Below are 24281 nucleotides of genomic sequence, written 5' to 3'. Positions count from 1 at the left end.
TAGTTACCATCGAGAATATTAACAAAACATGTACACCCAAAAACCCTAGGAGGTTAGGAAAAAGCTTCGTCATGTGGATGCAAGATTTCCAAGGGCTTATTTAATAATATTCTAGATGGTATTCCATTAATGAGGAAGATACTAGTAAGCAATGTATCATTCCAAAAATGTCTAGGATTATACAAAGAAGGAGAGCATGCATGACCTTAAGAATATGATTTTTCGTCGCAACAACACCAATTTATTAGGGGGTCCTTAGACATGAAGTTTGAGAGAAAATACCATTGTCTTGCAAAAATGATCAAAATGCTTTCAACATATATTCACCACTATTGTCAGAATGCAGAATGTTAATTAAACATTGAAATTGAGTGGTAACTTCATTATGAAAGGCCTTGAACATATCATATACATCATATTTAAATTTCATGAGATAAATCCAAGTCATCCTAGAATGATTATGATGCAGGACAATTAACCACTTGCTCTAAAAGCTCAAACTGTTTATAGAGCATGGTAAATCAATCCCTTTATCTCATAGCCTAGGCCCCATATCTCATGGATTAGGACCTTGGTTGAACCCCCCTCGTGGGCCCCAAATCACATGGGTACCGCCTCACACAGGCTGCCCACCCCGAGTGCGCCCTTGCATCCCACAGGCAACCTCACTCGAGCTCAGTGTAAAAATGCCCCTGCATTAATCACTTCTGGTGAGGAGTCTCGAACATGAGACCTCCTGCTCTAATGCCACTTTGATACAAGACAATTAACCACTTGCTCTAAAAGCTTGAACTATTTAGAGCATGGCAAATCAATCCCTTTATCTCATAGCCTAGACCCCACATCTCATGGGTTGGGACCTCGGCCGAACCCCCCTCGTGGGCCCCAAATCACATGGGTTCCGCCTCACATGAGCCACCCACCTCACACGGGCTGCCCACCCCTAGTGTGCTCCTGAATCCCACAGGCAACCCCACTCAAGCCTGGTGTGAAAATGCACCCTGCATTAGATTATCGATAAAAGAAATAGAGTATTTATCTCTGAAGTAGAGTTCACAGGTGCAAGATTCCAAACATCATAATGAACTAACTCATAAAGGTCTAGATTTCTTCTTAAGATTAAGTAAGAGGAAACACCATCCTGTAATATTTAGAAAATTCACAAGTATTCACAACATAAAGGCCGAGTAACAGAAATAGGAGGAAACATGTGCTTCACCCTAGATAAAGATGAATGTCGTAAACGTCAATGCCATCTAGACAACGACTCCTAATCTAACAACAGAGCACAAGTAACCCTAGTAGGTGCGCCATCCAAAAAATAAATTCCTCTATGCTTATGGTCCCTACCAATCGTTTACTTCATCTTGAGGCCTTGAAATACACAATGAGAAGGGATAAATGTTACAAAACAATTTAAGGACTTCGTAAGAGAGTTAACATACAATGGGTTAAGTGGAAAGTTAGGAGCATGTAGAATAGAAGAGTGATGCATGGTGGGAGAAAGAGTGATGGAACCAGTTCCAGAGATGGGGGATTGGTTACTATCGGCAACAATAACAAAATTAGGATGGTTTGAAAACTGGTAAAACTTGAAAAGATGAAACTTATTAGTCATATGAGAAGTAGCTCCAAAGTCAATGACTTGGGAGGAAGAGGGGGAAAACACATGGAGAGCCATACCTAATTGGGCTATGGTAGTCCTGGAAATAGTAACCGTGTCTTGAACATGAACTTGCATCAAGGCATTATAGGCCTCTCGAGATGAAGTAACAGAATCACCCAAGGTAGGCATCACCTAGGGCATTACAAAAGCAGCCTATGGAGTCTTGTCTAATTCAAACGATGCACCACCAGTAAGATACACTCCTGCCGATGAAGGGTGCCTAACAACATCCCAACATCAGTCAACAATATGGTTTGTGCCACCATAGTGAGCACAAACACAAGTAGATCCATCACGGCCGCAATTACAACTACCACATGTACGATTGTCATGACTGCCTCTATCGGTATCACTCAAGGTATACCAAAATGGTTACGTTTCATCTGTAACGGGTGATACATTTCAGTAATGGCAACAACTGTTATGTGATATGGGGTTGCAATGGGGCAGGAGAAGATTTTCAAATCGTAATGGCCGTTACAGTTCCCGTAACAATCCCAGGAACCCTTATAAAAAATGAAAAAAATATCTGTTTTCTTCTTTTTTTAACTGCTACTGCCCTTCTTTTTCTTCTTCTTCATTTTTCCCATGTGTGGTTGTGCTACGTAACAATCCCAGGAACCCTTACAAAAAATGAAAAAAATATCTGTTTTTCTTTTTCTTCTTCATTCTTTCCATGTGCGGTTGTGCTACCCCCCCCTCTCTCTCTCTTCCCTCGGCGTTTAAACAAGAGGGCGACTGGTCCTTGCACAGCCAAGCAGTAATTTTTTTAAAATACTCTTGTGGCGTATGCCGCTAAATGCATTGCACTATTTCCTTGACCGTGGGGCCCGCCTTGATGTATGTGTTGTATATCCACGCCGTCCATCAGTTTTTCCAGCTCATTTTAGGGCATGGTCCCTAAAATGAAGCAAGTCCAAATCTCAAGCGGACCACAGAGTAGGGATTGAATGCTCACGATTAAAAACTTCCTAGGGCACATTGGAATGTTTATTCACCATCCAACCTGTTGATAAGGTCACATAGACTTGGATGAAGGGAAAGCACAAATAGCAGCTTGATCCAAAACTTGTGGTCCAAAGAGGTTCTAAATGGTGGGAATTCAATCTCTACTGTGTGGTCCACCTGATATTTAGATTTGCCTCATTTTTAGGACCATGCCCTAAAATGAGCTGGAAAAATAGATTGACAACATGGATATACAACACATACATTGAGGTAGGGCCCATGTTTAGAGCTTCACCCACTAGCTGTTACAGTGCCTCATCCAATCGAATTTGGATTGCATAGTGTTGCACACACCATCAACCTCGGTGGTGTGTTGATGTGGCAAAGTTTTGTGGGCCCCACCGTGATCTATGTGTTGTATCCCACTGTCCATTAATTTTATCAGATCGGCATGAACCCAAAATGGGGCAGATCCAATGCTCAAGTGGACCACACCACAAATTAATGAGGATTGAATGCCTACCATTGAAAACTTATTGGGGTGACAAGTTTTGGATCAAGCTGGTATTTGCGTATTCCCTTCATCTAGGTCTGTGTGACCTTATGAACAGGTTGAATGGCAAATAAACATCATGGGGGGCCCTAGGAAGGTTTCAATGGTGGGCATTATAGTTCCCACTATTTTCTGTGGTGTGGTCCACTTGAGCTTTGGATTTGCCTCAATTTTGGGCTCATGCCCTAAAATGATTTGGCAAAATTGATGAATGGTGTGGATCTAGCACCTACATCACTATGGGGCCCATGGAACTTTGCCATGTCAACCCACCACAAGGGGTGTCAACAAGCCGGGCCAAGCTCTGTCCAGGCCCAACCCACATTTTTTAAGCAAGGCCTATACCCAGCCCAGGCCCATGGTGGGTCAAAATAGTCCAACCTGAGCCCAACCAGGTTGTTTAAACTGGGCTTGGTCCAAGCACAAGCTTGAAATTAACACACTCAACTTGGTAAAGAATAACAAAACAGAAGCTTAAGCTCTGTGAATGCAAAAACAACGTAAAAATCTGCAAAAAAGAAAAAAAAAAAGAACAAAGAAAAAGCTAAAAGGGAAAACAAAAGAAATGCTATGATGTTCGATTGGGGAATGAGAAAACTTGGGACTCTTTGAAATGGAATTGAAAGAGATGTAAGGTGGGTTTACTTGTATTCTCAATTCTGGAATCCAGATTTTAAGTGAAAATGGAGCGGCTCCCAGTTATTGAAGACTTCATTGCAGTTGTGTATGATGTTGGATGTTGCGCTCATGCATTAGAGGATCAACAGCACCAAGAACAAGAGTTTAGAGCTTATGGATCTGTCGATCGTCTTCTCTCCACCTGATTTCTTCTTAGGTTTAAATTTTGAATTTTTGCACTAATGGGCCAGGTCAGGTTGACGGGCTTTTAGACAGCTAAGTCCAAGCTCAGCCTGCTTGGGAAACGGGCTCAAAATTTAAGGCTGAACCTAGCCCTCAGGCTTGGTAGTCCACCCCAAGCCTGGCCCGAGGCCGGCCAGCTCGGCCCATTAATGGCCTTACACACCATTGAAGTCAATGGCATGTGCTACGCTACGCAATCTGAGTCCCACCTAATTCGGGCCCTAAAAGAAATTGTACACGAGGTATGTATTAATTCAAAATTAACCAATTAAATTATGGGACTGCTGCTGCTAAGTCACAATCCCAAAATCAAATGCTTTGAATGATTTTAATCATCAATTTACGGACACTTATTTTTTGAAATAGGACCATTTGATATTTTTTATTCTTCACCATCCAATACATGCCCCCACTGATCCAGTAGTGGGTGGGAGAAGAGCCAGGGTTGTAAGAAAGTCGATTCCTAGCAGTGAAAGCAGTTTATTAGCAGCTATAGGAGTCCATAACAATAATCTGATCCATAACAATAGATCATGAACACCCTGATACCCAGAATTCAGCCCAGAAAGAAACTGCATAATTTGAGTCTCTTCTCATCACTTCTAGATGAAATCCTAATCTTGAGTGCAATGGGATGGAAGAGGGTGATGAAGATCTAACTCATCACACATATCCTGTAGTGTAGTGAAATATTCCTCTAGGTGTCTAGAGTTCTGTTGGAATTTACTAATATCTGAGGTCAACTCATACACCCTGTATATGTTATGAACCTCTGAATACATGTCACGAATCGTATCACATATCTTTTTGGCTGATGTCAGAAATATGATTGAGTTGCTCACAAAAGGCTCCATACTGTTGAGTAACCAAGTCATAACTTGATACTTCTCCTTAGTCTAGGTTTTAAAATTCCCATCTTTAGAGTTGGGTGCTTCATTGTAAATATATGTATTCCTTTCTCTACCTCTCAAAAACAAACTTGATTGAGCCGTTGCAAATAATTATTGTCATTCAACTTAATAGTAGCAATCAACAAAGTCTGGGAATCACTAGATCCCACCATAGTTTCGGAAGAGAGTTTATCTTCCATGTTAGCACCTAAACTCAAGACTTCTTGCACACAGCACCCAACTCAAGAAAGAAAGGCCCAAAAGCAGACCATGCAAATTCTGCACATACACCACATATGGTGTAAAGTGTTACACCTCAAAACAGTCTGAAATCACCAACAAGGAAACACTACCTCCACAAACCATTCAAAGCACTGAAATAGTGCTTATGATAATCTCAAACAACTGTTGAATATACACCAACCTGATGGTGTATAGCTCGAGTTGGCTAAAAACCCAAAAATGGTGCAGCTGGTCCCCAAAATCATTTGAAAGTCCAAAGGAAAGTAAAAATGAAGCAACACATGTCTATGGATAGACATGACCTATGAGGGTAAAACCAACCTACCCTATGCTGAATTTACTACGAAACATCATCTGATTTCGAAGAAATCTAAAAAAAAAAGTGATTTAGGGCATTTTCCTCGGACGCAGAGATTGATTAGATTGGCTAGAAACTTACCTCAAATCAGCCCAAAAAATTCAACAAAAATCATCACTATTCATCTAAATCGAGCTTGTTCAGATCATACCATTCTTGTGATACTTTGTCAGTACAGATTGTACAGTTGTTGATGTCAGCAAGTTGCTATACATACTGGAGAGAACATAAACTACTCCTCAATCGTGTAAAGAAACATACACCCATAACTTCTCCTGTAAGTTATGTAAGGATAGGTCAGCATATTGCTCTAGAGTCGGGGCTACTGTTATTTGTCCTTGGCAAGTTGAATATGGACTATTGACATTATGTCTTTTACATCTCTATTTTCGTACATGTGGGACCCTTTGGCGAGAGAGTTAGCCTGTTTTTGGGGCTAGGTCATCTACAAGGTAGGGCCCACCTAATGATCAATTCTGATGCTGCATGTGTTGGTACTTGTGCTATGCATGTAGACAGGTGCATGTGCTATTAGTAGAACAAAAGGCAGATAAGTGTAGGAGGTGCATCCGGTTCCTGAGTTGGTGGTGTACCCATTCTCCTGAGGCATGTCCTGAGATGAAGTCTCCTTGCTATAGCATTTGAAGCGGTAGTGGCACTGATGCCCTAGCAAAAAAGAAAAAAAGAAAAGAAAAGAAAAGAAGAAGAAGTGCAGGATGCTGTTCAACTTGCTGTGAGACTCATGAAATGGCAATTGGGAAATAATGATGCTTTTTAATGTGCTGGGAAATATAAGTATGGAAGAATTTTTTTTCATTTGGAATCTTACACTTGAAATGATTCAAGGCCAGGGTCCAAGGAAATTGGAGGAAAAGAGGAGAATTATGTACTCTGGTCAATGATTTTGCTATACTGCAATATTCTGCGAGTATCTTCTGTTTCATTGCATGCATAGGCTGTGTTTTGATGTATGATTGAAACAGACTTATGAAATTCACTTCAATCAAGTGGAAATGACAGAAACTAATGATGTTTACTGGAAATGACAGAAACTAATGATTGAAAACACCCAGATCCATGGCTCAACTGGCAGACTGAGTGGAGATACCTCGTTTCAACACTTGAGGTCTTGGTATCGATCCGTAGCAGGGGTGGCTAACATGGAGTGTGTGTACTGACATGGGTGTGTACTAACAAGCCAACCCACAGAAACTAATGATTGAAAACACCCAGATCCATGGCTCAACTGGCAGACTGAGTGGAGATACCTCGTTTCAACACTTGAGGTCTTGGTATCGATCCGTAGTAGGGGTGGCTAACATGGAGTGTGTGTACTGACATGGGTGTGTACTAACAAGCTAACCCAAAAAAAAAAAAAGTTACTCTAAATTGTCAATAAATTTCTTTCAAGTCCATTTCTTTTTTGAGGGATGGGCCTTCAGTTTGAATGCAAAGAAGCAAAAGTATTCTCATTCTCTCCTTACTAAACTATTTATCACAATTCAATTTGCTTGCTCATCCAAACAGACCATTAATGCAAAAGACGTCCATTACTGTTTGTTTTGTAGGTATGGCAGAAGCACAAAGAGAACCTGATTCTGATGGAAAGATATCATTTCTTCGCCTCGAGCTCCCGCCAATTTGGCTTCAATGGTAGGTCCTTGTCAGAGCTGAGGAGGGATGAAAGCGAGGCTGATGGTGTGCTTGCGGCAGTTCTTAAAGTTCTCAAGCGTGTCCACCAAATGTTTTTTGATCCGGTTAGTTTTTGTGCTTTGTTCAAATTGGAAAATCTGGTTGATATTCCTCGGTTCTCACTTATGAGATGGCTTGTTGCAGGATGATGGTATGGATGTCTCAAGCAGAGATGTGAGAAAGGTAATTTTAACCAATGGAACTTTGAACCAGCTACATTACCTTTCTGGCTTGTGTATTGTGCTGAAGGGAAACAGTGGTACACAATGGTTGATGCCATGGTCATCGGTTCAACTTTCCATGGATCTGGCTTCATTGGCTTCTGTGTCATGCCCCACTGTTGTGTAAAATGAAGTTTTGCTAGCACCTTTGCAGTGCTCTCTATACACACACCTCTGCAGTGCTCTCTATACACATGCCTTTTCAGGTAACATGTGCCACCTGACTTGGGTGTGGGATGTCTGAGCAGTGCACAGGGTGGTCTCCAACATGAAGGTGGCGGGGTGCAAAAATTAGTCTGGGTGGGTGACCTCTGTATTAAAAGAAATGGACTGTTTAGAAATTGCTGATAGTCCACAATCAGCAAACATGCATGGCCTGCCTGATGAGTGAACTGATCTGATTTTGGGCCAGGCCCCCTTCACATTGGGGGGCACCGATGCATGACACAGATATCCCACACGTGTTAAGTTGGCTTGTGTGCTGTGTGTAAAGGTGTGTGGGGAGGGGATTATGGGGGTGGCAAGCCTCGGAAAAAGGAGAACTGAGCGCCTACAACCGTTTGTTGCCTTCTAGGTGAACTAAACCTATACACATGACCAAAAGAAATGAAAACAAATTCATTAGGCATAAAAAATACCCTATGACTGGACACACTCTAATCAAACTGTGGCAATCCTTTTACCATATTTCAATACATGTGAAACACATGCAGTTCAATCCATACTGATCGTATGTACCTTGCTGTCTGATTGCTGGCCATCAAATAAATGGGCAATAAGAAACAGTCACCATTCCAAATTCAGTGAGGTGAGATCGGATGGTTATGATCATATGATTAGCGTGATTCTTGGGCAACAATCTGTCCACAATGGTTCTGATGATTTGGTTGGTCTTGATTGCTATACCTGTATGCCATGCCTACTGTTGATAGTTGCCTCCATTTAGTGACCGGCAAACATGCAAACCATATTGCACTGGGGAGATGATGAAATCAGGGGAATGGTATGGTCAAAACTGTCTGATGATACATGACTTTTGGGCCATATAAAATAATACTAAATAGATGCCTTGTCATTTGCAACTGTGTAAAGTGGTATAGTGATTCCTGTCTGTGTGAAATCAGCTGTTTTGGTTGGTTGGGGGCGGGCTGTATTGTACATTTGCCATCAGGGCATCCATTTTTTTTTTTGGTAGTCAGATGGATTTAGCCATATCCAAAGGTTATTAATAAAGCTCAACTGACCACGTGGGTTATGTTTGCAGCTGCTGAGCATGGTAAGGAGGGAAATCTTCAGCGGGTGTAAATTAGTTTTCAGCCGTGTATTCCCAACCAAGTTCCAGGCGGAGAATCACCAGCTTTGGAAGATGGCAGAGCAGTTGGGTGCCACATGTTCAACGGAGCTCGAGCCATCTGTAACGCACGTGGTCGCAACGGACAGTGGAACAGAAAAGGCACGATGGGCAGTGCAGCAAGGGAAGTTCCTTGTTCATCCGCGGTGGATTGAGGCAGCCCATTACCTATGGCAACGGCAACCAGAAGAGGGTTACCCAGTCGAAAGTCAACCGAAAGTAAAAAACTTACCTTAACAGCCTCACACAATCATGGAAATTGATATCCGTATGTAGCATTGATTGGCACTGTCAGTAGAATGGTGGCCATTGAGTAGGATGATTTGATTCTTGTTTTGCCACTAATATTTGTATCATCTCAACGGTGCTAATAGTTCAATTCCTTGTGTTCCTTTTAGTGGCGTCTCAAAAACATTTCAACTTAGGCCGTGTTTGGATGCACCATTCAATTGAATTTGTATTTATTAGTCCAATAGAGAGAGAGTGGCCAAATTGCAACTACCTTACTAGTAACAATGAGGAAGTAGCCCTCAATTTTGTGATTAAATGCAGTCTGGTCGTTTCCATTTTATTGAACAATATATTACAATTCAAATAAAGAATGCATCCAAACATGGCCTTATGGTTGCCTAATCCCATTAATGGGGTGTTTTTTCATCCCCCATGCATTGTAAGTTTGGTTTAATCCTTTTGAAATGTGCAACGAAAGATGTGGAGGCATGATCTCATCTTCTTGGGCAGCTACTGGTTTATTGTTGGTTGGTAAGGGCGAAGGTTGAAGCCCACACAGGTTGAATAAGGGTTATACTAATGGGTTGGGTTGCATTGTCTGACCCAGTCCATTTGCCACCCTAGGTTTTTGGGAAAGATGATGGTTGGGCCCATCCTGGCATGAGTTCACCTAAAGGCCTATTAGGAAACTGAACTTGGCTTTTCTCTTTGACCTTTGTAGAAAACCAGGTGAGTGACTCAGAGTCACTTTAAGTCAGATTGAGTTGACTGAGTCCAAAAATGACTAATTGAGTTTTGTTGCTTCGCATGTGATTTGATTCCAGAGCTGACAATGCAAAAGAGCTCTCAGGTAAGAGAAAATATTCAGCCCAAAAGAAGTGAAAAACAACGACATCATGTTATCATGGGACCCATCATCTACAGATGTATGTCAACTGATTGAAAAGCGAAGAAGATCATTTGGTCATGGGGCCACATGTAGAACAGATATCCAACTGGGTTGGGTTAATTTTCATTGGTTCCAGATCTGACTTTAATAGACCATATGTAGGAAGGGCCTTATTTTAGTTGACTGTCTAGGTTTTGACTTTTATTGCTGTTTAAAAATCTCTCAATTCAACTTTAATATGGTTATTCCATTTAACAAAAGCTATAGGTCCTACCTGTAGCTTAGTGGTCGAATGGGTACCTTTTATCACTAAGGTCATGGGTTCTAGTGGGCCACATTGACTTAAAGACTCAACTTGACTCAATAACAATTATAAATTTTAAAAAATAATAATTAAATATTGGCAGCTATATTTAATATAGCTAAAATAAGTATAAATGATATAAAATACAAAACTTGTTTCCATTAAACCACTCAATATTAAGCTAGTTAAGGTGTAACTCACCAGAGTAACCTGGTTCGAGTCATCCCAAGTAGTGTCGAGTCGAATGAGTGGTCGAATCAACTCAATGAGTCATCCCAAGTTGGGATCGAGTTAGGCCCAGGACTAAGCTCTCCAGAGACGCGGCTTGAAATCTTGTCAAGTCAAGTTGACTCGGCTGAAGTTTTCAAATCAACTCAATGAGTTTTAGAACTATTTTGTAAATTTGAATTATAAATAAGTTGATGGACAACTCATTCAAGATACCATGAGCATGGTTCAAAAACCCAACACCGCTGGACTTGACGATTCAAGTCAACCTAAACTTGATATTAAACTAATAAAGAAATTTAAATAATAGCACCTATTTAAATAGGCCCTGAATATAAAAGGTTAACAGACACATTTCAAAGTAGAAGTGCATGGCTTGTTGGTAGAGTCACTTGATTCTTTATTATGAAATGCAATGGCAAAACTGTTGAGTGGTGCCAAGTGAGTTGACTGGGTTAGTGAGCTAACTAGACGAGTCTTGTTGAGTCTCAATGAAGTCGAACTCACCAATGAGTTTCGTGGTTAAATCCCTTCGAGTTGAGTTGACTCAGCCAAGTTTTGAGTCAAGTCACCGAGTTTTAGAATGACCATGAGCATCTCTACAATTCCATGAGTTTTGTTCATTCGGCAACTGTTCTGACTCAGCTTGACACCGAGTCGAGTTTTTAACAATGGTTTCACACGCTGCCCATGTTGCCACGTGTGATGCAAGAGGAGGGGCATGCAACAAGAACTCAACCAAAGGATATCTGCGGACAAGCTTGGCCCATTGTTAAGAGATCTAAACCGTTGAAACGACAAGTCCCTCTGAGGATGCCCCATGCACAGAAAATCTTCTAGTTTCAATCATCCAATATCTTGAATTTTTGGCTTTTGGTTTTGAAAGTAGACCGTTGATGTATTTTCGTTCCTGACTGTCTAATTTAAGGCCGCCAATTAAAAGGTTTTGATCTTCCCACCTAAGATATCTTTCGTGCATGGTCCATCCACGGTAAAGCCCATCACATCAACGGTTGGAATTAATGAACAATGGACCCCACTTGGAGCAAGCTGTCCATATTATTATATTCTTGGATGGAGCATTATGTAATACCCTCCATTAAAGTAAAACTCCACTTACTCCACCTAAAAGTGTAATACTGCGTTTCTTTTGAACGGTGGGTTCCACTATTGCCTTTGGTGTGGCCCACCTGAGCTGTGGATGGCCCTCATTTTTGGTCACATGCCCTAACTTTGATGGGCAAACTAATGAATAGTGTGAATTTATCATGTGATTCCTGTGGGGCCCATTCTCTTAAACAAAAAAAATCAAATCACAAAGTGACGTGCCGACACACGTCACCCCACGAAACGAATTCTCCTCCACGACTCTCTCTCTCTTTCCCACTTCTCCACGGTTGCGGATGTGAACCCATCCACCATGCATGCCATTATCATGGTGGGACCCACTCCTCAATCTAAACTGTCCATTAAGCCTGGACCCTCGATTAACCTTAGTCCTTGAAATCTTTTACCAAAAAAATATTTTACGTGGCTCACCTTGAAGCTTGATTTGAATTAAATGTTTTTAGCACTACAACCTGTGGAACCTGATTAATGGCCCGATTTCTCTCAGCCATTATGGTAGACCCTATCTCACTACCCACTCCTCACGGTTACCACAACCAAAAGTGGAAATCTGACTTGTGCATGAAGTCACGATCTCACATTCCTTCCTCTCTCAGACTCCTTCCTATACAAATCTTCTCTCTTACAATTGTAGAGATTTTTATCTTTGATACCAGCTCGCGCACTCATTAATTCACACCCATTGAAAAGCCTACCATTGAGATTCTCTTATGTAGCTGCACCTTCCAACTTCAGAATCAACCAACAAAATCAATATGATGCTTCAATCTGTGGAGCCTACAAGCTTTATACGGCCCGTAAGAACCATTCATAGCTGTTAATGTTGCAAAATGCATCAATCCAAATTCTAACATGATCGTCTTCTTCATCTACACCACCACCGTTTGATATATGTAAACCAGCATTACGATTTGTAGTAGACTTGGTTATCCAAAGAATAATGCTACGGAAATTCATATATATATGAGGGTATTTTATCATCATAACGGGTAGGTAATCATTCCCTATTGAAAAATTTATAAGTAATTGCCTTATATAATCTAGACATCGAGATATTCTTTATTTGACTGAACCAATGCAGATATTATTTTTTTTTCATTTAATATTATTTAGTGGTGATAATGAATATTCATTATGTGAACATAGACACTATATCTATCATATTTCCTTGTAAGTTAGATGCATTTTATATATAAAAAAATTTTAATGCAATGATTCTTATGGGTGCTCTGCCCAGGGTCATTTCCAAAAGGATCAGCACGGGTGCTCTGTTTTGGGTGATTCCCTAAAAGGATCAGTACACAAGGGTGCACTGTTCTGGACTTTTGTCCTTAAAAAGTTATACAGGTGCTCTGCCGAGGGTCATACCCTGAAATGATCAACACCGGTGCTCTGCCGTTGGTCATTCCCTAAGAGGATTAGTACACATGAGTATTTTGCCCACTCCAAATCTTAGTATTTTTAGAAAATCTATGTTAAACAATTTATTCATTTCATATTCATGAATGTCAAATTATTAATTATGATTTTACATCCAATGTTTGCCTTATTTTGATTAATATGTCGAGGTTAAATTTGGTAATATTTGTGAGGCTTTTAACTCGGGATTGATGTGATCCTATTGAGTTGTCAACTCATTATGTTTTAACCATTTCAGGTTATGAATATTTTGAAGATGTAGGGTACTACTATTAGTAGTGGAGCATTGAATGTAGTTGGATGCACGTGGCATGTCATCCTATATAGGATCAATTTTATTTTATTTTAAATCTCTGAATGTAGTAATGTTTTGACTTGATTTTCTTACTTCAAGTTAAGTTAAATAATTATACATCGATGTAGAAATAGATTATCTAATTAGTTATCTTAGCATGTGTTTGGATCTTAAAATTGTGAGCTATGGTGGGAGAAAATGAAATGCATATGTAATTGTCATACTTTATATTTATATTTTTATATATTTTTTTTACAAGTCACGGGTTTGGAATTCGGGTCCTGGACACCTTATTCGTGTACTTGAATTATGGAGCGTGATAAAGTTGGTATCAGAGACATGTTAATCTTAAACATTGGACCTAAAATAGAGATTTACCTCTAAGTCTTCCTAAATGACCTTAACTAGGAGATGAGAAATTTAGAATACATACGTATGAAATTTTAATTTATTGTGATATAATACTTAGATCTCATTTAGGCTATATATTAACATACAAAATCAAATCTGGACGTTAGGAATTTTCTAAGAATTTTTCTAACTATTTCTTAGGTTGGGCAGCAATAATCAATATAAAATATATGACTTTGAAAAATCATAACTATTTAAGTAAAACTCCGATTGAGGTGATTCAAAAACTTAATTGAAGCTTGATAAGTATAATTTTATTAAAAAATAGGTAAAAATTAAAAATATTGACCCTTAATGTATGTATTTGAGGTTGAGAAAAACCTGTCCAGAAATCGACCAAATCTGGACAGCATGTACTCTCTGAATTTTTAAAAATTTTATAGAATTCAAAATATTATAAAATTTTATATGAATACAGTAGACTTATAGATATATCTGTGTAAAAATTTTCAAGTTAAAATAATGTCTATAAATATCAAAAATATCAATTAGAATAACACCCTTATGACCAGAAATCTCTGCACATAGTTCTAAACTACATCTTAGTTTAACTTCTCTTAGATCTTCATGCATGTCTGCATTGAACCATCTAATTTCTTATAATCTTGAAATTATATAATAAAATTTATAATTTCCTTTATTTATCCTAGGCTATGACGGAGCAGAGTATGAACCTTAGGGCCGCATCGGAGACTCAAGTACCCGATGTAGCTAGGCAAGAAGCAATTATTGACAAGATCCTCCAGGCGATAGAAGGATTTGCTTCATTTATGAGAACACAAGTGCTTATAACTCAATCTCATGAACAGACTCAAGCGACACTTGTAACCCCTGAAGGGACGGGGTCCTTGTTGGAAAAGTTCAAGACGCAGAGACCGCCTACGTTTAAAGATGGGCCTGACCCAAGTGAAGCTGAGGGTTGGAAAAGGCATGGAGAAAATTTTCTCAGCTATGAGATATAACGAGCAACAAAAGGCTGAATTAGTAATATATATGTTGGAAGGAGAAGCCGATCATTGGTGGGAATCTACGAGCAGGGAGAACCCGAGAATAGAAAGGTGGACATGGGACCAATTCTGCACAAAGTTTAAGGATAAATACTTTCCAGTTTATGTGCGTACTCAAAAGGTTACAAAATTTATGAAATTAGAACAAGGAGATATGGCGGCACGTCAATATGATGCAAAGTTTATAGAGTTGGCACGATTTGCAACATTTCTCATATCGAATGAGCTTCGTAAATCGTAGAAGTTTTGTTGAAGGATTGAAACCTTCTAGCCGTACTTGACTGACGCCATTTTTTATTAAAACCTATGCAGAAGCACTGGAACGCACCAACGCAATAGAAAAGGACTTTGATGAGCATTCGAAGAACTGCGAGCCGAGGAAGGACATGAGGAGTGAAGCCAGGACTACGCCCCATACATCTCTCATATAACATGAAGCAACTAAGCAGCAGAAGATGATGCCAACATCAGTACCCAGGCATGCCACTACGTAACCTTTAACACAATTCATTGGGACTTGCCATAACTGCGGAAATGTGGGTCATCCTTCCCGCCATTGTCTTCTACCACCTCGTCATCAATATCTAGGGAATCAAGGACCACCATGATCTTTTACAGGCCACCTCTTCATTATGCACCATCTACTTTGTATCAACGACCTCCGCTACCCTCTCATATGATTTAGCCAGCTGCGAGACCATCACAACCTTATCCTCAGAGGTCTGCACAACTACATTCACAATCCCAGCAGCCTGGACCCCCTCAAGCTTATCCGAGACCACCTCAACAATCGTAACAATAGTTTAAGCCTCCCCAATATCAGCAACTGAGGTCAAAAAGTCAGGCACCCTGACCTCAAGCTCAAGGACGTATTTACGCTCTATCATCATTCACAAATGATCCAGCCCAACTTCAGGAGTATGCACCTCAGGAGTATGAGGATTCAAATCGAAGTTATGATGATCCAACGCCACCTCAAGATGATGCTGCACAAATGTATGAGACTACTGCTTCTGCTTATGAGGACTCAGCACAACCTGCAGATATCACTCCTCAATATTGTGCTGAAGTTACTAATGATGTGGTAGAAGGTACTATCTTGGCTTACACCTCTCTTGCCGGAGCATTATTCGATTCAGGAGCTACACATTCATTTATATCTTATTTCTTCGTATCCTCATTTGGTATATCACTCGTACGATTAGATAAGAAAATTATCGTAGTAATCCCTCTCGGTAAGTCCATGAATTTAGAACAAATATGTGAAGAATGCCCCATCATAATTGAAAATGAAATACTACCAGCAAATCTCATAATTATGCCTATGAGGAAATATGATGTCATTTTAGGAATGGATTCTTTGTCCCAGTATCGTGCCAAGATAGATTGTTTTAAGAAGACGATTACGTTGAACATAGAAAGATGATCTCCACTGAAATTTTGTATGACACAAAGAAAGAAAGCGCCAATTGGTTTGTAGACTGTTGTGGGAATCGAGAAATCAGAAGAAGGGATTAAACAAATACCTATGGTTAGAGAGTTTTCAAAAGTTTTTCAGGACATTCCAAGGTTACCTCCAAAGAGAGATGTGGACTTCGGTATCGATCTAATGCTTGGAACTGCATCCATCTCTAGAGCACCTTACCGCATGGCTCTTGTAGAATTAAAAGAATTAAACGATCAGATCTAATAGTTGCTAGATCAGAGTTTCATTAGAGCCAACACGTCGCCATGGGGGGCACCGGTCTTATTTGTAAGGAAGAAGGATGGAACTATGAGATTATGTATCGATTATTGTCAGTTAAATAAAGTAACAATCAAGAACAAATATCCTCTTCCTAGGATTAATGATTTATTTGACTAACTTCAGGGAACAAGGTTCTTTTCTAAAATAGATTTGAGGTCAGGTTACCATCAGTTGCGAATAAAGGACGAAGACGTACACAAAATGACTTTTAGGACTCATTACAGGCACTATGAGTTCTTGGTAATGCCATTTGGATTGAAGAATGCTCCAGCGATATTTATAGATCTTATGAATCGGGTATTTAAACCTTATTTAGATTGATTCGTTATTGTATTCATCGATGATATTCTTATATACTCCAAGACTCATGAGGAGTATGAGGAACATCTCAGGACTGCTCTACAAACGTTAAAGGAAAATCAATTGTATGCCAAGTTGTCAAAATGTGACTTCTAGAAGCATGAAGTAAAAGTCTTGGGGCATGTGGTGTCAGAAAAATGGATATTTGTGGACCCAGCTAAAATTGAAGCAATATTAGAATGAGAGCAACCCTTGAATGTGTCAGAAGTACAAAGTTTTCTCGGCCTTGCTGGTTACTATCGAAGATTTATAGAAGGTTTCTTTAATATATGAAGACCCCTAACTAATCTAACTAAGAAGAATACGAACTTTAAGTGGGATCAAGATTGTGAGCTGGCATTTACCAAACTGAAGAAGCGGTTGACATCAGCCCCAGTTCTAGCATTTCCGACCGAAGAAGAAAGATTTGTCGTTTATACCGGTGCGTCATATCAGGGATTAGAATGTGTTCTTATGTAAGGAGGTAAACCTATCGCATTCGCATCACTCATGAGCGAAATTACCCGGCGCATGATCTGGAGTTAGCAGCAGTGGTTTTTGCTTTGAAAATTTGGAGGCACTACCTGTATGGGGAACAATTCGACTTATATTCAGACCATAAGAGCTTAAAGTATCTCTTTAATAAGAATGAATTGAATATGCGTTAGAGAAGATGAATGAAATTTTTGAAAGATTACCATTTCGATATTTCATATCACCCAGGAAAAGTAAAAGTTGTGGCCGATGCCCTAAGCAGAAAGACACGAAGACTTGTTGTCACGCCCCAAACTCGGAAACCGGGCTCACAAAATTCCCGATCGCCGAATCCGGCACCGACAGCCTCCGTAGAACCCCATTCTCGGTCCCCAGCGCCCATTCGCCAGGTTCCGATCCTGGGATGCTAAAAGGAGGATTTTCAACATCAGTTTGATTCGTAATAAGCATAACTAAAGGAATAACCCACAACAACAACCAAAAACTCCATCACATTTCCACTATAATAAAAAACTTTACAAGTACAATGAGCATAAGGGAAATACAATGATGATAGACCAAAAGCTCCAAAAAGATCAGCCACGCGTCCAAGCCTCAGCGCTGCTGCGACCCAACGTCACCTGCACGCAACGGTCGTGCATAAGCTTATAAAAAGCTTAGAGGGTGGTGGAAGTGTATGCTTAAGGTGGTAATGTAGCTATGCAGTATCAGAGTAATGCGGAACATGCTGATGAATGCTAAGAATCCCATTAGCCGTACCAAGGCCATGCGGTGCAAAGAATGATGTCGGCCATACCAAGGCCATGCAATGCGAAATGCAAGTCAAGCATACAAATCCTCATCTAAGTCCACATGTCAATACGGCTCAAATCTGGAATATCACCGGGGTCTAGTACACTCCAAGCCAGATTGCCGCCCCATCGCGCGCAATAAGGTGAGTGGAAAAGACCTCACTATCCGCCTGCCAATATCGGGCTCGGCTCGTCAATAGCGGACCCATTCCTCGAGCTGGTCAGACTCAGCCTAGCATTGCCCCCTACTCTCGGGCGGGTAAGGCCGCACCCCCTTCCAACCGACTACGACACAGTGGAAAGCGCAACCGTTTGGTAATCGGCACTCAGCGCTCATGCATCCACTCGGTCTAGACGTTGGAGCAACCTCCTGGTACCATAAGGGTTTAGGGACTTTCACCCAGGGATATCTATCGCACCCCATGTAGAACAGTATTTTCGGTATCCAATCCTGCCAACCACGATGCGTCTGTGGAGGCTACGACCCTGATGTCGCTAGGGCGTACAGTAACCATATCACACAATGCAAATGCATGAATCACACTAGCCAGTCATACAGCAATCCTGCGCGTATCGTGCGCTCATGTAGGGCAATACCCCTGTACGGGGCCCCTAGACAATCTGCCCGAAGGCATATGCTATGATCAATCATTTCTCATATCAAGCATACGTATGATGCATATGATCATGAATCATGGAACTAAACATGTTATATAGGATGGATGATAATCATAACAAAGATGGGCCTAGACGGCCTACACATCAGACACACGAGCCTAACAATGGGCCTTAGGGAAAGTCATAATGCGGACATTTAACCACACTATACCTGCAATGTGGACGTTAAACTACCATTGCTCCCAAGGCATAGCCCTGACGTAAACATCATTACATAAATCATGTTGGGACTGCACATTGCAATGAACCTTAGGTACATCCCATTGGGCTTTAAATACATCAAATGGGCCAAATCACATTGGCCTTATATTCATTGAGTGGAACACATCAATGGGCCGCACCAATGGGCCTTATGTTCATTGCAATGGGCTATAACCCGTGGGCCTTAGAGTGCATCAAATGGGCCTAATCTTATGGGCCTTATATGTATCAAATGGGCCTCGCTAGTTGGGCCCCATACGTGCATCAAATGGGCCTCAACCCATTAGCCCCAATACAACTTAATGGGCCTCGACCCATGGGCTCCTAATACATTAAATGGGCCTCGACCCATGGACCTTACATATTCATCAAAGTGGGCCTCAATCATGGGCCACAAGCAACTGAGGTGGGCCTTACTTATATATCAAAGTGGGCCTCAATCATGGGCCTCAAGCAAATTGAGGTGGGCCTTACTTATATCAAGGTGGGCCTCAATCACGGGCCACAAGTAATTGAGGTGGGCCTCCCACCAATATTATGTTAAATATGATATAATATAATATATATATAATACATATGATATTATATATAATATAATATAATATTATATATATATATATATATATATATATATATAAATATATACACACGCACACACCACACACGCACGCACACACACACGCATGCACCTACCCACACATGCACGCACTCCCACACAGTGGGCTCCACATATCACAGTGGGCTCCACGTCCACTGTCCAGCAGACGGTGAAACACATACATCATTATGGACTCCATGTGGGGCCCACCATAATGTTTATATTCCATCCAAACCATTGATAAGGTCAAGCAGACCTAGATGAAGGGCGACAAAATTTTTCACCCTGATCCAAAACTTCTGTGGACCCAAAAAGGGTTTCAAAGGTAAATGTTCAATCCCACTATTTCACACGGTGTGGGCCACCTGAGTCTTGGATCAGGCTGATTTTTGGGGTGGGCCCATGTCAGGGGGTGACCCACCCTGTGAACGGTTTAGATGGTATATAAACATCAAGGTGGGGCCCACGGCTACAGCCGTGAGAGGCTGCCCGACCGCTGTCCGCTCGGACGCTGGAGCGCTGGCAGCGCTACTGCCCTTCTGACACAGCAGCAGTAGCTGCTGTGTTGATATTTTATTTTATTTTTTGATTTGTAGAAAATCCATAGATTTTATAGGTGGGGTCCACATCCAGTGAATCTACGCCGTCCAGTGTTCTTCCATGGCTCACCACGAGCAAAACAAGTCCAATATTGGACATATTTTGACGGATAGGGAATCAGGGAAGGTTTCAATGGTGAAAATCATCATTTGGTATGGTATGGCCCGCACGAAGGTCTGATTGATCCCATCTTTCAGGTCAACGCCTAAAAAGGGCTTGAGACGGGAATGGATGGTGTGGATTTAATACATACATCAAGGTGGGGCCTACACAAGTGGACCACCCCAAAGCCTTGGAAAAAGCTGATATTTGTGTCTTTCCAGCAACGTCCAGCGTCCCTGGACGCTGGACTTTCCATGTTCTCTGGAGGTGGGCCTGCTTAGGTGGGCCACAAGTGATGGATGGCACGAGTACTACACATATAAGGTGGGCCCCACTTATAAATGGGCCGGATAAAATACCTACTTCATGGTGGGGTCCAACCCAATGGGCCACACAACTTCATCATCATAACAACAAAGAAAATAGAAATAAAAAAAAGAAAAAAAAAGAAAAAGGGAGAGAGATAGAGAGTGAGGCCCGCGTGATGGAGGGACCCCAGCACTATGGGCCCTCTCTTGTACTAAATCATACATCAAGTGGGTCCCATTTCATGTGGCCCATAAAAAATTAAATCCAACGGTGGAGATCCCATCTCCACTAAATTAAACGGTCTAGATGACCTTAAATATGCAAGAAAACAAACATCATGATGGGGTCCATGGAGAATGGCCCCATCATGGAATGATCATGGTGATCCAAGTGGGCCATCAGCCATATCTTAGGGTCCAAAGTGAGATCCAACCATTGATCGGTTGGCCTCACTTGGCCCATCTTAAAAATATCAAAATCTATCCTATCAAGGCACCCACCACTTGATCTTCTTGCTCCCTTGACTTCCTTAGCTCCTTGTGCTCCTCTTTGATGGAGGAAGATGAAAAATGGATGGTTGAGATGAGAGATCTAGGGATGGAAATGGACCACACTTGAAACTTGGGGGAAATGGGAGAAGGGCTCATACGTATGGAATTGCTTAAGGGAGAGTTGAAATGAGAGAGAGACTTGTAAGGGAGAGAGAGTGAGAGAATGATGGGTGATGGAGTGATGGATGGGAGAGAGGGATGGGTGTAAGAGCTCTTTTTGACTTTTTTGGCAAAATGTGTAAGAGGAGTTATGGTTGTAAGAAACTTTTTGACTTTTGGGGCTTGCTTGGGAAATGGTGAAAGTTGATGTGTACTTGACATGATGGGATTGATGGGATTGATGTGACACCTTGTAGAGATTCTCTCGAGATTCACACGCGCGGCGTTTCCTCACACCGAACGCTGGCCCACAACTCCTGACCAGAGCATTGCATCAGCGCGCGAGTCGCGGCATCGGAACCGCGGCGACGATGCGGTCGCTAAGGTATAAGCCCTGAGTTGAGTCGACTCGGGTTGTTGACACGAGAATCCAGGTGGCGCGCAAATACCGGTTAAGGGTCGAAGGTTGCCGGAATTCGACCGGGAAGACCGCGGAAGCCTATGGAACGGTACGGTCTAGGATACGGGGCTTACACTTGTGGCCAGCCTAATGATCAAAGAGTGGGAGATGCTAAATGTCATCAAGGATTTCGATCTGTAACTCCAGCTTGATGAACCTCAGGCATATCTAAGTAACCTAGTAGCACAGCCTGCCTTAGTGTGTAATTTTTATTTTTATTTCTTAAGTTAAATAGCTAAATTTAGTTTTTATTTTTATTTTTATTTTTATTTTTTATTTTTTTATAATTTTTATAATTGAGATTAGATCATGATAAACTTTTCTCTTAGATTCGGTATATTCTAGAAGCTCAGAAGGAAGACATTTAGCTATAAGAAAAAGGAGCAGAAGGAATAAGGAAGGAGAATGCAGAATGACAAATTGACACTGATGAAGGGATTAGGTTTCATGGAAGACTATGCGTTCCAAATGAACCTGATTTGAGGCAAGAGATTTTGGACGAGGCTCATAGATCAAGATTCACCATCCATCCAGGGGAGACTAAAATGTACCACGATGTTAAGTGCTAATACTGGTGGAACAACATGAAGCGAAAAATCGTCGAGTACGTATCTAAATGTGCAACATGTCAACAAGTAAAGGTAGACCATCGAAGACCACCAGGACTCTTACAGCCGTTATTGGTCCCCAAGTGAAAATGGGAGCATATATCCATGGATTTCGTAGTTAGATTTCCAAAGACAGGTCGACACCATGACACTGTATGGGTGATCGTGGACAGGTTAACCAAATCTGCACACTTCATCTCGATAAAGATTTCTGCATCTGCAGTGGAGTTGAGTAAAATTTATATTAAAGAGATCGTCCCACTTCATGGTACTCCAGTATCCATCGTCTTCGACCGAGATCTCAGGTTTAAATCACAGTTTTGGGCAAGTCTACAGGAAGCTTTGGGAACTACTCTCGATTGTAGCACAACATTTCACCCGCAGACTGATGGACAAATAGAAGGATGAACCAGATTTTAAAAGATATGTTACGCAGCTGCATTCTTGACTTCAAGGGCAATTGGGACGATCATCTGCCGTTGGTGGAATTCGCATATAATAATAACTACCAAGCCAGCATTGGTATGACACCATTTGAAGCTTTATACGGAAGACCCTATAGATCACCAAGTTTGCTGAACCGAAGTAGGAGAAAGGACATTGTTGGGACCAAAACTTATTCAAGAGACCTCCAAGAAGATTGATATCATTCGGGAACGTATGCGTGCTGCCCAAAGTCGCCAGAAGAGCTATGCAGATAATCAACGCAGAGACTTAAAGTTTTGTGTGGGAGATCATGTGTTCATAAAAGTTTTCCCAATAAAAAGAGTTATGCGTTTTGGAAAGAAAGGGAGCTCGCACCATGTTTTATCGGACCCTTCGAGATCGTACAAAGAGTAGGAGTTGTAGCATACAAGCTGGCCTTACCGCCTCAGTTATCCAATATCCATAATGTATTTCATATCTCCATGCTTCGAAAGTACAAGTCGGACGATTCTCATGTCATCGAATGAGAGCCACTAGAGATTCAAGAAAATGTCACATATGAAGAGTAACCTGTGCGCATTCTCGATCGTAAGGAACAAGTACTTCGAACGAAGGTTATACCACTTGTGAAGGTACAATGCAGTCATCACAGCGAGGAAGAAGCATCGTGGGAGCGAGAAGAAGAAATTCGAGAAAAGTATCCTAACCTCTTTTAGGTATATAAATTTCGAGGAAGAAATTTTGTTAAGGTGGGTAGAATATAATACTCCATTTTTTTTAAAATGGTGGGTTCCACTGTTGCCTTTGGTGTGACCCACTGAGCTGTCGATGACCCTCATTTTTGGGCACATGCCCTAACTTTGATGGGCAAAACTAATGAACGGTATGGATTTATCATGCGATTCCTATGGGGCCCATTCTCTTAAATAAAAAAAAAAAAAATCAAATCACAAAGTGACGTGCGTCACCCCACGAAACGAATTCTCCTCCACGACTCTCTCTCTTTCCCACTTCTCCGCGGTATGGTTGTGGATGTGAACCCATCCACCATGCATGCCATCATCATGGTGGGACCCACTCCTCAATCTAAATTGTCCATTAAACCCGGACCCTCGATTAACCTTAGTCCTTGAAATCTTTTGCTAAATTTTTTTTTACGTGGCTCACCTTGAAGCTTGATTTGAATTAAATTTTTTTAGCACTACAACCTGTAGAACCTGATTAATGGCCTGATTTCTCTCAGCCATTATGGTGGACCCTATCTCACTACCCACTCCTCACGGTTACCACAACCGAAAGCGAAAATCTGACTTATGCACGAAGTCATGATCTCACATTCCTTCCTCTCTCAGACTCATTCTTATACAAATCTCCTCTCTTATAATCATAGAGATTTTCATTTTAGATACTTGCGCACTTATTAACTCAAAGCCATTGAAAAGCCTACCATTGAGATTCTCTTACGTAGCTGCACCTTCCAACTTCAGAATCAACCAACAAAATCAATATGAAGCTTCAATCTATGGAGCTTGCAAGCTTTATACGGTCCGTAAGAACCATCCATAGCTGTCAATGTTGCAAA

General features: G+C 41.2%; 1 protein-coding gene across 2 annotated transcripts in view; it reads left to right on the top strand.

Moving 5' to 3' along the window:
- LOC131256980 (RNA polymerase II C-terminal domain phosphatase-like 4) overlaps window positions 1–9180 on the top strand; it is a 53323-nt gene extending 44143 nt beyond the window's left edge. For both annotated transcript variants that reach the window (XM_058258117.1, XM_058258115.1), the window contains 3 exons: window positions 7088–7276; window positions 7356–7394; window positions 8697–9180. In XM_058258117.1, the coding sequence (XP_058114100.1) occupies window positions 7088–7276; window positions 7356–7394; window positions 8697–9020 (552 nt within the window). In that variant the 3' untranslated portion in view covers window positions 9021–9180. The remainder of the gene's footprint in view (window positions 1–7087; window positions 7277–7355; window positions 7395–8696) is intronic.
- Window positions 9181–24281: the final 15101 nt, after the last annotated feature.

The sequence above is a fragment of the Magnolia sinica genome, chromosome 9 (genome assembly GCF_029962835.1).
Source record: "Magnolia sinica isolate HGM2019 chromosome 9, MsV1, whole genome shotgun sequence".
In the NCBI taxonomy this organism is placed as follows: Eukaryota; Viridiplantae; Streptophyta; class Magnoliopsida; order Magnoliales; family Magnoliaceae; genus Magnolia; species Magnolia sinica.
Note: the sequence above shows the minus strand (reverse complement) of the source record. Positions and strands in the feature narration are given on the sequence as shown.